The sequence below is a fragment of the Gouania willdenowi genome, chromosome 6 (assembly GCF_900634775.1).
Source record: "Gouania willdenowi chromosome 6, fGouWil2.1, whole genome shotgun sequence".
In the NCBI taxonomy this organism is placed as follows: domain Eukaryota; kingdom Metazoa; phylum Chordata; class Actinopteri; order Blenniiformes; family Gobiesocidae; genus Gouania; species Gouania willdenowi.
Genome location: NC_041049.1, coordinates 39,104,913 through 39,119,015, shown reverse-complemented (window position 1 = coordinate 39,119,015; position 14,103 = coordinate 39,104,913). Strand labels below are relative to the sequence as shown.

At 45.2% G+C, this 14,103-nt stretch overlaps 2 protein-coding genes across 2 annotated transcripts; both read right to left on the bottom strand.

Moving 5' to 3' along the window:
* Positions 1-456: 456 nt before the first annotated feature.
* Positions 457-3,791, bottom strand: LOC114465615 (uncharacterized). The gene is made up of 2 exons (XM_028450749.1): positions 946-3,791; positions 457-582 (listed from the first exon to the last, which is right to left on the bottom strand). Exon 1 carries the CDS (start codon positions 3,735-3,737, stop codon positions 1,269-1,271), a length of 2,469 nt encoding a protein of 822 aa, XP_028306550.1. The 5' UTR covers positions 3,738-3,791; the 3' UTR covers positions 457-582; positions 946-1,268.
* Positions 3,754-5,704, bottom strand: LOC114464232 (uncharacterized). The gene is made up of 3 exons (XM_028448289.1): positions 5,521-5,704; positions 3,833-5,157; positions 3,754-3,791 (listed from the first exon to the last, which is right to left on the bottom strand). The coding sequence occupies exons 2-3, from the start codon at positions 4,986-4,988 to the stop codon at positions 3,754-3,756; spliced, it is 1,194 nt and encodes a 397-aa protein (XP_028304090.1). The 5' UTR covers positions 4,989-5,157; positions 5,521-5,704.
* Positions 5,705-14,103: the final 8,399 nt, after the last annotated feature.

Below are 14,103 nucleotides of genomic sequence, written 5' to 3'. Positions count from 1 at the left end.
CTAGATTAGTGAGACAGTCAGAGAATTCAGAGAAAAATTCTGAATATGAACCAGGAGGATGGTAAACTATAACCAGTAAGATGGGTTTTTCAATTTTATTTTTGGGATTACAAATTCCAAGAGAGGCTTTCAAATAAATTGTGGTTGAGTTTGGTTTTTGGGGTGACTGATAAATGTGAGTGAAAAACTAACTGCTGCCACTCCCCTTCCCCAACCACTCTCACAGGGAATATTCTGATTATTATAACTGGGAGGGCTGGCTTCATTAAGAGCAACAAAATCTTAATTTTTGAGTCAGGTCTCAGTGAGGCATAATAAACCTTAGTGATGGTCAGTTATAAGATCATTCACCAAAAAAGATTTAGGAGAAAGCGATCTAATATTTAAGTTCACATTTTATAGTTTTTTCATTGTTTTGTGTTCTGTTTGTTGTTTCAATTTTAATTATCATTGTAAAAGAGGTTCGGGGCCTCTACAGGGTGCGCGGAATAGAGCCGGCGACACTATGGGAGTGTGACTCCGGTTAGAGAGTCACGAAGGCAGTTCTGGATTTATAAAGGCTTTAATTGGAAGAACGTGGTTCTGTAAACACAATGCAGCAGTATAAAGCATATCAGTAATTTAACACATATATGAATAAAGCTGCATAAGTATTAACACACACAAAGCATCATAAAAGCACTTAACTCAAAAGCAAACAATCATATAATGCAAATATAATGACCATGGGTGGCAATAATCAACATAAGCAATTAGCAAGAGAAATAATAGCATAAATCAGAAATTAACCCTCTTCAATGCAAGCTAACAGCAATGTAAGGAAAGTATAGCTAACATAACCAGGATGCATGAGTTAGCAACTATCACAAAGCAGCTAACATGCAAACACAAATATCCTCCAAGATGCATTGTCATGAGTTATAACATGAATCAGCCATTACTTACATTTCTCATGTACACACATCTTCCATGGAACAGGAGAGAAACACACACATGCAGCACTGCAGCTGGTCAACATGCAACACACTCTGCTCATGCATGCAGCAGGAAGAACTCTGCCAAAATATGTTCCCCTTAAAGGGCTAGTAACAACATGACTGAAAGTGAAACTAAACACTTATATAACAGGGCTTTCCTACACAGCCGCCCCCAAAAGTCTACTTTAGACCTTTTGAACATAAACAGGAAAGCATGTTAAGGTTCCTCCGCATCTGGGAGATTTGGGAGCAGCACCAATCTGGACACAGGGCGCACGTATGTTTTATCTTTCACCTGCACAGCCACAGTACGGATACGATTGTCAGCTCCAGGATACGTCTGTGTGACCTTCCCAACTGGCCAGAGTGCTCGAGGAAGCCGCGGGTCAACAATGAGGACCACCTTACCGGCTGAAAGCCCCTCGCCATCTTTCCTCCACTTCTGTCTCTCTTGTAGACCTGGCAAGTAGTGGTGGATGAAGGTGGACCAAAAGTGATCTGCCAGCACCTGACTATGTTTCCAGCGACGTGTTCCAAGGAGGTCAGTAGAGCTATAAATGGCTTGTGGTAGAGGAATGATTCTGACTGGGCCTTGATGAGAAGAGCTGTCTCAGCGGCGAGGTAGTCAGATGCTTTACAATGCAGATTTGTGGTTTGCGGGTCGGCCGCCCCGTGAAGGGACCTGGCTGTGGCTTCTATGAGCTCTTTCCATGGGAGCTGGTTACCAGGGAGGATGATCACATTGGCAACCACAGCGGACTTCTTTATCTTATTGTCATCGGACTCAGGATCAGCAGAAGGTATGGTGGGCCAATGGTCCTCCAGTAAGTGAAGAAATCCTGGACCTTGATGCCATCGATGCAGATTTGCCAGCTCAGGTAGGGTCAAACCTCGAGTGATATCATCTGCCGGGTTGGCTGTAGAGCTCACATATCTCCAGCTATCAGGCTCAGTCAAGTTCTGGATCTCGTTGCAGTAAACTTCTGCCCTCCTCTCTGGGTCCTTGGCAAGCCTGCCCTCTATGCAATGAAGACAGGGTAGCACGGCGTCCTTTGTCCCTTGAATCAGTGTAACATTAACTTGCCTCAGCAAGGGGGTATCTTGTTGCTGTACACCATCAACCTTGACTCTGGTGGTGGATGTTTGGAGCATGGCCATCGCTTTCTGATCCTGCTTGGAGCGGGTGACTGCTTTCTCGCTACTATAAGGGAATGCGTCAACTTGCCAGAGGTGCCCAACATTCATGAAGAGCTTGGTAGCAGGAGAAACAGTGGAGATGCGGAAACATTGTGAGGTTGATGTAGGCTGGACTAGGCTGTTAGGACCCTGGAGTGACCAACCTAGTTGGGTACAGACGCCAATAGGACCACCTGGTGGACCTGCACGGACTGGCTGAATGGGGACTAGGAGGTGTGGCATATCTGAACCTATCAGGAGCAGTGGGTGAATGCGGTCAATCGGCTGTAGGGGCAAACCGCTGAGGTGCTTGTACCTTTGCTGTAGTGCAGCTACTGGGTAAGAGTGTTCGGCAAGGTTCAGACCTTCGGCAGTGAAGGCCTGGTGGATCCGGTACTTCTTGGAGGGCATGCACGTTGGAGAAAGGTCAAAGGAGACAGAACTGCCCTGGAGCTTTCCAACATTCTGATGGATTGTCTGTAAGTAAAGTGTCTCTGGTTGTCCACAAAGGTTTAGTTGCCGCACTGCTTGAGGGAGAATGATACTTCTTTCGGAGCCGTCGTCTAGGACAGCATAGGTCTCTAAAGCTCGGTCACCATTCCTTAGGATCACTTTGACAACCTTTAACATCACATGTTGTGATCGGTTGGGTCGATCGAGATAGATCCTTGCAGTTGGTGTGGTTATCATATTGACGTTGGTTTGGATCTGCTGGATATAGTCATGCAGAATGGTGAGGTGCAGTTCTTTGCATGTTTTGCAGGGGCGCTTCAAGTTACAGTCTTGTGCAGCATGATTACGACCACACTTGAAGCACCGGTTTCCATCTCTGATCCATTTCATGATTTCACTGGTGGACAGCTTCTTGAAGTTCTCACAGCTACTTAAGAAGTGGTCTTTGTTCTCACAGTGAGGACAATATGGCTTGGACTTGAAGGTGGCTTTCGAATGAGCAATTTCTGATACACTAGGGGGCTCTCCAGCATTAAAAAAGATAGTTGTGGTCTTCTCCTTATGGTGGGGGATAATGTCCTTCTTGACTGGTTTAGGTGTCTCGTGCTGGTAGAGTGCTGCAGCTCGACTGGAGAGACGCTTAGCTTGTGACTTCATCTGAAGCCAGGCTGCCAGGTCTGGCAATGTGTAGGTCATATCGAACCCTGTTCGAAGGATTCCACGGTTCAGACAATATTCGATAAAACTGTCTCTGAAGGATGGGGGCATTTTGCTCAAAAGGCGATCCACGTGAGATCCACACCTCAACTCAAAACCATTTGGTCCTTCAAGTGTCCCAAGCATGCCCACAAGACACTGGATGGAGAGGGCAAATGAGTCAAAAGCCTCAGAGTCACTGAACTTGATAGCAGGCGAGTTGAGTATAGCACCTAGCTCTGACTGGACGAGCTGCCTTGGTTGGCCGTACTTATCTTGCAATGCCTGTAGTGCAGCAGTGTAGGGTTGTGTGTCGTACATATATGCCTTAGCTAGGTGTAAAGCACTGGGTAGCTTCAAGTGGCCAAGAAGCACTTGGTACTTATATTGTTCATTCAGGTGTCCATGACTGCCCATCAGATTATCCAGGGCCATCTTGAGAAGGGCAAAGTCACTCTCGCGGTCCCGTTCGAATACTGGCAGTATTGGCTGGGGAATACCATAAGGAGAGGTGATCAGTGTCTCAAAACCTGGATGCCCCGGTGTGCATGAAGGCGGAACTGGGACCTTAAAATGTGCGGCAGGGTTCGTGTGCTGGTATAAGGGAACAGCACTAGGCGTCAAACACGGTTCTACCGGGGGTCCTGCAGCAGAATGTCGAGTGCCTTGAATACCAGCAGTAATTACCGAGGCTTGGTGTGACGTTACAGGGGCCTCGATGTGAGCAGGCAGGGTGAGAGTTGGGTGCAATGATGCAGAGGGTGCAGCTGAAAGGGCCACCTGTGGTAGCGGGTGCATTGTAGGAGGAATGACAGTGCTTTGAACCCAAGAGTGTTGGATCACCGGTTGAGCTGATGAAGGCTGCTGGTTCTGTGATGTAGGAGGAGACTCGAAGAGAGGCAGCTGGAGTGAGTGTCCTACATGTGAAGACTTGGGCATGGTAGCTTTGTGCTCAGGTCTTTCGGTTCTACAGGGCTGTGAGCTTGATGGTAAAGAGAAACAGCTCTTTGGTGATGCAGCACCGCTATATGTCCCTTCTCTCTCTGGCTCTTGAAGCAGTGAGGTTACCAGCTTGGCTACCTGAAGCTCTTTCTCCTTCTTCTTGAGTTGTCTTTGCCTGTCGAGACGTTTGGCGATAGCTTCACGTGCCTCTTGTGCCTCCTGCTGTAGGCGTTGTGCTTCCCTGGCTTTAGTGTTTAGGCGTTGACACTCCAGGTCAGCATTACTGTCCTCGATGATCTGGCACTGTAACTCCTCGAGCTCCAGGCGGTGGATACCCTCCTGCAGTATGGCTTCCTGGACTGGTGACAGAGCATGTGGGGGGTGTACACCTGCAGATGACTGGTAGGATGCCGGATGGGAACGTAGACCCGCCTCAGAGATGGACCTTGTAGCCGAGCGCCGTGACATAACACTGATTTGAGATGGGGCCCGTGACTCACTATGTTGGTGTCCTAACGAGTGTGACTTGTGTGCGTGCTTGCTCCTCACAGATGTGGCCCTCGAATCGCTAGCCCGCAGGAAGGGAGGGGTTAGATCCTTTGGAGGTTCATCTGAGTGTTGAGGTTCATAGCCCACCATGAAGTCGCTTAGATGGCGGGGTAGATGTCGCTCTCTCTGGGAACGAACATGTCTCACTGTGGCGTTCTGGTATGCTGGCGTGACATCATGCTCTGTTGGTTCCATAGCGTCGTGGAGGGGCTCTATCCGGCTCGAAGGACCAATGTAAAAGAGGTTCGGGGCCTCTACAGGGTGCGCGGAATAGAGCCGGCGACACTATGGGAGTGTGACTCCGGTTAGAGAGTCACGAAGGCAGTTCTGGATTTATAAAGGCTTTAATTGGAAGAACGTGGTTCTGTAAACACAATGCAGCAGTATAAAGCATATCAGTAATTTAACACATATATGAATAAAGCTGCATAAGTATTAACACACACAAAGCATCATAAAAGCACTTAACTCAAAAGCAAACAATCATATAATGCAAATATAATGACCATGGGTGGCAATAATCAACATAAGCAATTAGCAAGAGAAATAATAGCATAAATCAGAAATTAACCCTCTTCAATGCAAGCTAACAGCAATGTAAGGAAAGTATAGCTAACATAACCAGGATGCATGAGTTAGCAACTATCACAAAGCAGCTAACATGCAAACACAAATATCCTCCAAGATGCATTGTCATGAGTTATAACATGAATCAGCCATTACTTACATTTCTCATGTACACACATCTTCCATGGAACAGGAGAGAAACACACACATGCAGCACTGCAGCTGGTCAACATGCAACACACTCTGCTCATGCATGCAGCAGGAAGAACTCTGCCAAAATATGTTCCCCTTAAAGGGCTAGTAACAACATGACTGAAAGTGAAACTAAACACTTATATAACAGGGCTTTCCTACAATCATTATTGTTATTGATTTGTGAAAGACTTGTAAATGTGTTTTCATGTTTTTATTTTAATGCTTTTTTACGTCTTGGCCAGGGGACTACAGATGAAAAATAGCCTCCTAACTAATTCCGGCTTTTATTAACCATGTTTGTTCATGTGTTATATGAAAGTGCACTGTCCCCTTTCAGATAAACAAATCTAATCTAATGTAGTTAGATTTTTATGGTTAACTCCTCTCCTGTGGGTTTTAGTTTGCACTACGTGCTGCTCTATACTGCGTTTATAGGGTATGAGTGCTCTGTGCTTTGAGTAAGGGGCTTGTCTATGAAGGTGTCTGTAACTGCCTGTTTATTCTCAGCTAGTCATTCATGTATGGAGCTGTGAATCACAGACTAAGTTTGATTTTAGCATTTGCGCTCCATGTAAATTAGGATCGACACCATTATTTTTGTAGCGATCAGCACATTTCCAAAAAAGTTTGAAGTTATTAATCAACGTAAAATTATGGAGTTCGCAGCAGGATTTTAAGAAGTTGTGATGCAGTAAGAGATGGCTAAAGCGTTCTATACCTCTATTTATTGGACCAGAGATGAATACTGATTTCCCTCGTCAAAACAGTAATGAGAAGGCTAAACTCGCTCATGGTTCATCCCTACATGTAACACTATATTAGTAATACTTGCTGGCAGCGTGGGTAGCATTTGATTACATTTGTTTAAGATAGTGTGAACTGTAGCACCTATAATACAGTTAGTGATGGCATTAAAAAATCTATGGTTCTTAGTTATTGAGTCCCCAATAATGAGGGATGTTGTCGGGAAGAAAGAGCTGGGAATGTGTGTAGGCTTGATACACTGACCAGGTGCGTCCGGCGGCGGGCGATCATCGGCGGTCATCGCTGGAGTTGGCTGGCGTTGGGACAGCTGTGCGGTGCTGTCGAATGGTGTGTTCGGGTCACTGAAGGCTGCAGGGAAGGCTCTGTAATTGGCGCTGTTCGGCGTTGAAGCGGCTCTGCGTCTAACGGCAAGGGGGTCGCTGGATTCAGAAACAGGTGGAGTAGGGTGGTGCTTGTTGATGGCTGTGTGTTTGTTGTGATAGAATGCCTCTGGATGGCAGCTCTAAGGAGTTTGCGACAGGCTACAGATGATTTCGACCGGTGGGAATTTAATCCAAGCGGTGGTGGAGACGTTTTCCTGGCAGTCGATTTAATTGGACTGAGTTTGTCTCCATATTTGTACGAAAGGGCTTCAAAGTGATTATGGAGAGTAAGTGGAAGGGAGATGCCATTTTCCGTGTTTTTCTCTCGTCTGCAGATGACAACCTCAGACCACGATTGCTGGCGTGGTGTAGAACAGGACAGTCTTGAACCAGCTTCTCCCATGAAATTGTATTGTTGTTACACAGAGTACTATAGAGGAGGGACGGCAGCACTATTGACTGTTGTACGACCATGTCCGTGTACTTGGTGAGTAGTTCATCCTGTAGTTTGGTAATTTCTTTGTTGCCGTTTAGTAGTAAATTCTCTTTCTCTGATGGCAACTGAGGAGCACCGTCTGCGGCCATTAGCAGGAAGTAAACTACCACGTTTGATTTAAAAACACCTCCAATAAAATACACTCACTTTTAATGTCCCTTGTAGCTTTTCATAATGCCAACAGTGATTAGCCTATGTACTAACATCTAGCTGCTGTTTAATGATGTTCTGCCCTGTTGAATTATGGCTTGAAAATGTTGTCGTGGAGTTTGCATTTAACTTTGTAACTCTTTAGTGGAAAGAGTTTCCAGAACCATAATCTCAGTCTTCGCAAGAAACGCATTCGTACCCTGTTTTCGATGTTTGGGCTCCAGCTCTGCCTCTCATTCGATGTCTATGTCCCGGTACTTGTCTTATGACATTATTACATTATTGTGTGACTGACGCAAATAGTTTTTTTTTTCTATTTACATTGAAGCTTCTGGGAAATGCATCACATTGCCATGTAGACAGTGAAAAATCCTATGAAACAAAGAAGCATACCTGTCAAGTATCCCGTTATGGCTGGGAACCTCCTTTATTTTACCCCTCTTTCCCACAATCTTCTCTTTTTTTTTCTTTCTCTTGTCTGCACATGCTGTCAAAGGTCAACACTACAAGAAGTGCAATCATTATGTGACAGCAATGCATGTTTTGTTATTGCAATAAAATAAATTGATTTATTTTATTGCTTAATTGTGACCATCACTAGCCCTCCCTAAGGAAGGGTAAGAAATCTTTTATCAGAGAGAGGATATAAAAAGGGAGAGCAGTGTTAAACCTAAGTGGAGTGGGAGGGGGAAGGGAAAGGGAGCAGGGAGGAGAGACTCAAGGTAGGAAATAGAAAGGGTGGGGAAGAATAGATTGTTTTACAGCGAAGGTGAGATGTGAAGTTGTGTAATCAAGCCAGTATAGTGACAAGTGTGAGGCTTAGCTATAATGGTGGTGGCTGTGGACAGGGGGAATGAGTTAGTGGTAAAACCTAAAGCAGGTATTTGGGATTAACGTGTCTAAAGTTAAGCCCAGTATGAGTTTTATCCCACATCCCAAGGCGTGCCAGTGCATCGTATACCAGTATATGTGCAAAAATCCGCTACTGCAAACCCAGGAACTGCCCCGGGCCCGCAGATGCAGCCAGGCCAGCAGAAAGAGTGGGGGCCAGGGAGCCCAAGGCCACCCCCCCACGGCCAAGCAACCCCCCAGATGCCCCCAAGATCCCAGGCTGAGAGGCAGCCACCGCCCCCCATACACAGATCCGAGGAAGCCCCAAGCACCACCAGCTCCAGGCGGTGCAAGAACAGCAGCCCAGGCCTCGCCCCCCACAGGACAGCGCAAGCCACGGGGCAATGCCCCCCCCCCCGGTGCAAGGGCGACCAGCGGCCGCCACCACGGGAGCGAGGCACCCCAACGGCACACAACCGATGCGGAGCAGCAGCCCCACGCCAAAGGTGCAGAACCCACCCACCTGCCAGCCCGCAGATAGCAGGACAGACTTACCAAGCAGCCGATACCGACCTAAACCACCGGAACAGCTAGAGCCGCCCCCCAGCAAAGAGCACCATCCCGGAGTGCCAAGCAACCCCGCCCCAACCCCGGCGCAGAAGCCAGCACCCCCCAGCGCGCCCACCCCCCACACCTGCACCGCAGGCCACCCCAGACCCACATGCCGCGAAGCGCGCCCCCAAGGCAACCAGGAGATGAGACAAGCACCAAGCCCCACCCATAGGGAAGGGGCACCCCCACGCCCCACCAGGCCGGCACCGCCCGGAGAGACCCCGGAAAGAGAGCCCCCAGCAACACCCCTTCACGCCCCCCAGAGACCCACCGCCCTGCCACGCCTGACTGCACCCTCCCGATCCCCACACGGCGGCCCAGCCATCAACAGAGGGACCCGGCCCCCTAACTGACAGGCCCAAATGTGTGAAGTTACCCACCACCCTGTTATGGTGCCTCTCCATTCCCCAATGGAGAGGCACTTCCTTATCCCCTGAGTGAATGTATGTGTTTAGTGAATGTATGAAGTGCTATTAAAAAGGGTGGATGGAGGGGAGCGGTGCTCCCCTTCCAGCTTATGTGTATATATGTGTATGTGGTGCAATAGCTCCGGAAGGTGGAAGTGGTTGCCCACCCTCCGGGGGGTGGTGTGTTCAGGTGTAATTAAAATTGGAGGGATTAGTAGGGCAGCCAGAGGTGGGAGTGCCGCCCCCGTGCCACTACTTAGTAGCACAGGCGGCGGCCCCCTCCACTCCCAGCCCCACCATCCAGCTCCCCAAGAGTTGGGTATGTGAGTGTGGTGCAACAAGTGGGTGAGCCAGACCAGCTGGGAGTGAGTGATGTGAAGTGCCCATGTAGGAGGCCTGTCTGGTAGGAGCTCGGCCCATCCGCATGGCGGGCCACCGGAGAGGGTAGATGGCGCTGACGGGCACGCGGCACTGCTGGTCCCAGGGACGCCCCAAGCAGCACAACCGGAGACCCCCCGCGGCACCCCCCGAACCATGCCGGCTAACGGAGCATGGCGGGACCCCCCCCAGGCAGAACCAGGCACCAGCCACCTCCCCCAGCAGCCCAGGAGGCGTATCTCGTATTAGTATTTTCCCGTAAATATCCCGTTTTTTAATGTAATAATAATTAAAAGATGCCTTACTAAACTGAACGCCGTCACTAGCCTCGTGAGAACTGCCATCTGAAATGACCTGGGTGGCAGTTCTCGCGAGATTAGTGCCGACAGCGGCAACAAACCCAGAAACAAGAGAGATGGATGGATGAAGACGTTCCGGTGAAAAAAACAATGAACTCGTGTAAATACGTTGTAAAATGTGACAGAAAGTTTACCTTCCTAAAGAGCAGCAGGATGAGACACAGTTACAAGTTCTGTCAGATTAGTAACTGAGATTTTAACGTCTACCACGGCGGAAGGAACGACGTAAGTCAGCATGAAAAATCAGCCAATCACAAAAGCCACAAATATGCTGCGCTTTGAAAAAGTGTTAAAGGATGTAAAGTCTGAAACAAATGTGTCTAATAAGTCATTAGTGAATACCAGAGAACCACATGAGTGAGCATGAGAAATTTAAAGAAAATATATAATGAAAATAAAATGTTAATGTCTAACTTAAAGACAATGTGAAATTAACAGTAAATATGCAACGTGTTGGCTTGTATATAAACTGTAAGTATATTAAATAAACATATGTGCTTCATATACCCATTTATGTTGTTATTTAGGCTGTTTTATAATTTAGGAATTAGAGCTGGGTGATATATATTGAGAATCAAGATGTATCGAGTTTTCTATTTTGGCGATATAGAAAACTATAATATTTCATATATATATATATATATATATATATATATATATATAATAGCTTATTATGTATGAAAATGCACATAAAGCTCAGATAGATGGATTTCTGTGTGCACATATTGTTTGTTAATAAATGTCCCTGTGTGGTATTTTGCATGAGCAAATTATTTGATAGTAGAAATGTTCACAGCATTTCAATGTTAATAAAGGTTGACCTACCAGATTCTAATCACATAATTGTATTTAGTAAGTGGTTGACAAGTGGGGATTTTAGATTTCTTGTACATCTATCTTATAATATAAGGGATACTGAAGCTTGGTTGGGCGTGTGGGACGGCTCGTAGTGGGCGCCAGAAAATTTCCTTTATTTTCAAATCCAAAACTTGACAGGTATGCAGAGAAGTATCGTTGTGTAATCCATTACTTTCAACAATGTATCTATAATCTGATTACCAACTATTTAAAATGTAATGAATTATGGTAACTTGTAAAACACTGTATATGGATGGAGAATCATCTTCCATGGGTCACACATGCTTAGAGACGGAGGTAACTATCACTGATGGATTCCTTTTCTACCTTCCTTCTCAGTGACGTCTTCATTCAGTCCGTGGCCTTTGTGGGGATTAAAAAGATAACATGAATAAATTATCAATGTGAAGCATCAAAGTGACATTCCCGTTAATGGTCAAACGCTGTTAAAAGGGCATTAAATTATTCTCACAGGTGATTTACCTGGGAAATATTGTTTAGGAGAAGCATTTTAATCCGGCATGTGAAGTGTCACAGGAGGCTGGATTTATGGCACCGACAGTGAAGCTCTTCCGCTGCGATCACAGCCCTGACCTTGGTTGGAGGGCGATGAGCGTCATCAGGAGTTCCCTCGACATCGCCGGGACTCACTTAAAATGACAGGTCCCTGCAGAGCGTGAATAAACACGCTTTAGTCAAAGTTGTGTGTAATTTGCACGTTGCTATCTTATCTGTAGTTATTACTGTTTTAAATGGATACATCTGTCTATGTGAAGCCTTTCATTACCTTCACTCATTACCAGCACACCACACGGCTCCCCAAGGACACGCCTTTTACGCGCTCGCTCTCTGAAATACACTTTAATGTTCTAAATTTGACGCTTGACTCAAAACAAATTTGTCTGAAGCAATTAAAAAGTATCACCCTCCCAAACAGCTCCTCCTGAAAGCTGCTTCACATCACAGCTCTGCAGCTCCGACCTCACTCTTTTTTTTGTCTGTTTGACGTCAATGCATTTAAAAGCTGATCTATAATGTTCTATATAAACACAGGATGCTTCAATTCAGGTTTTTTTTTTTTTTATCACAAAGCATCCATTACCCACTCACTGCCTTGGCAACGCAGCTTGTTTTGAAGAACACAAAGAGGAATGTAATTGCCCTTGATCGCCATGGGGAAATCTGTAAAATCAAATCAAATGAAGAGCAAATGATTTTCTCATATAGATTAAATTCTGCTATTTAACAAACTTATTCTTAGGTCATTAGCTGCTCTATTTTTAGACTCAAAACCTATGACAAATTTTTTTATACAGCCATAGTTATTATTGGAAACCTTTTCCACACAACACAAGCATTAAAAAAGTATTTTTCACATCTTAAAGAATGTTAAAACTAAGGGTAAAATAATGCATCCAGTAGATTGATGAACTGATTTATATTCCTATGATTTAACAACATTGATCTATGCTCGGCAAGTTGTCCTTCCTGATGACACATATTGATATAAAATGGTTTTAAAAGGTAATCAATCGATGTACGATACAAGGAAACAACTATATGAATTAAGCAAAGCAGGAAATAAATTGATGTATTTTTAAAGCTCTTTTAATAATAAAAAAATGTTACTGTCTGTGACGTCATGGCCCCAACAGACAATAAAATATGTTGATGGAGTAGAAATGGATGGAACCACCTTTGGATCCAGTGTGTGAAACACTTTAACTTTAGCACAGACAGATATATTCTAAAGGAGTCGCTCACTGTGTCCACCATCCACTACCAGGCCCTTCAGCAGCAGCACAAGTAACGCTAGCTCGTTAGCTTTAGCTCTGCAGAAGCCTCATGACAACCATCATGTTAGAAGGAAAAGTATCAGGTTCAACCACTGCTCATTTAACCTCAACACATCGTTGTTGATATTAATAGTGTATTGTTTTGACTAGTGCCCCTAGGAAGTATGTATTGCTACAGAAAAGTGAGAGGTTAAGTAGCTTTTTCATGGATGGTCAAATGAGGTTGTGTTTGAAGGTGGGACGTCAGGGACATTTAGGTTTGTTGTGAAATGTGTAGAGTGATAGCTATTGTTTTTTTCATATAGTTTGGCTTTTAGCAAAGACACTGTAGGGAGTTAAACCCCATTCCACCAATGTAAAAATACCACTACCGGTGCCTTTTGCTTTTTTAGCCATTGGGAAAAAGCGAAAACAATAATGCAAAAGAATGATATTTGAAAGTGTTTTGAAGGCTAAATATGGTTAGATTTAAAGTGAAACAACTTACAGAAGCTAACAGAATCACACAACAAAATATAATTAAAATGTGTAAAAAAAAAAAAGAAAGAAAAATCAGCATCCAGCTAACAGTTTTCTCCTTCAGTGAAGATTAACTCAGCTTTGAGGGGTTGATCCTGTTTCTTCTCTTTGTAATTATCTGCAGTATTTTGGAGAATATTCTCTCTGAGGGGACTGATGCTGCTACATTGCAGTCTCCGTGCCATCACATGTGTAAGACATGGGTAAACTGAAGCCTGCACCCCGGAAAAGGGGCTTCTCAACTTTCCAGTCCGTTTACGCTGTGGTCCCTGCTCTGGTTCTCTCTACCTCCCTCCTTTTCGTGTGTTTGCTGTGTGTATCTCCGCCCCTCTTCCCTTTGCTCAGCGCAGACAGAGATGACACACACATATTGACCAATCAAATGTGACTTGAAGAGATATAAAAAACAGCGGCTCCCAATCAGGAGCATCGTTCACGTCAAAGAGCTGGCTCTCAGATCCAATTCGCTCACGACCGACACATCACTACTCCTTATTCCTTCGTGCAGCTGATATGAGTCCACACACTGTGCACTGAGGCCAGGAGGTGGGGCATGGGGGCGGGCTCTCCAGTGATTGGCTCTGACGCACACGTGATTGTGGTCGCTCTGCTCCTGGTGGACAATTTTTTGAAACAATTTATTAATGGTATCATTGCAGTCCAAACAAATTCGATGTTGCACATCTTTGAACCAAGCAGCAGCCATGTTGAAAGTTTCAGGTCAATCTGAGCCTGAGTCACAGAGATATTTGAGGAACACAGACAGACAGACAGAGCTCCCTTGCTTTATAGATGTATAAAAACAAGATGCAGATTCAAGTAAACCTAACATGTATTTTTATTGAAAATGTATCGAGTATTGAAAATGAGAGCAGACAAGTTATGGTAACATCCTGTTCATTTAAACTAAAGTGTTGGTTGGACTTTATTCAAATAAAATGTGAATACATTTGACATTTAATGTTGTGTACCTGTTTATTTATGTCCATTTTTAATCAATAGATCATATGTGTCA

Excerpts from the sequence above, each read along its gene's own strand:
- LOC114465615 (XM_028450749.1), bottom strand. The coding sequence starts at position 3,737 with ATGGCCCTGGATAATCTGATGGGCAGTCATGGACACCTGAATGAACAA.
- LOC114464232 (XM_028448289.1), bottom strand. The coding sequence starts at position 4,988 with ATGGAACCAACAGAGCATGATGTCACGCCAGCATACCAGAACGCCACA. Across the intron at positions 3,792-3,832 it reads ATGCACACCGGGGCATCCAG|CCAATACTGCCAGTATTCGA; the intron begins GTTTTGAGACAC and ends GGTATTCCCCAG.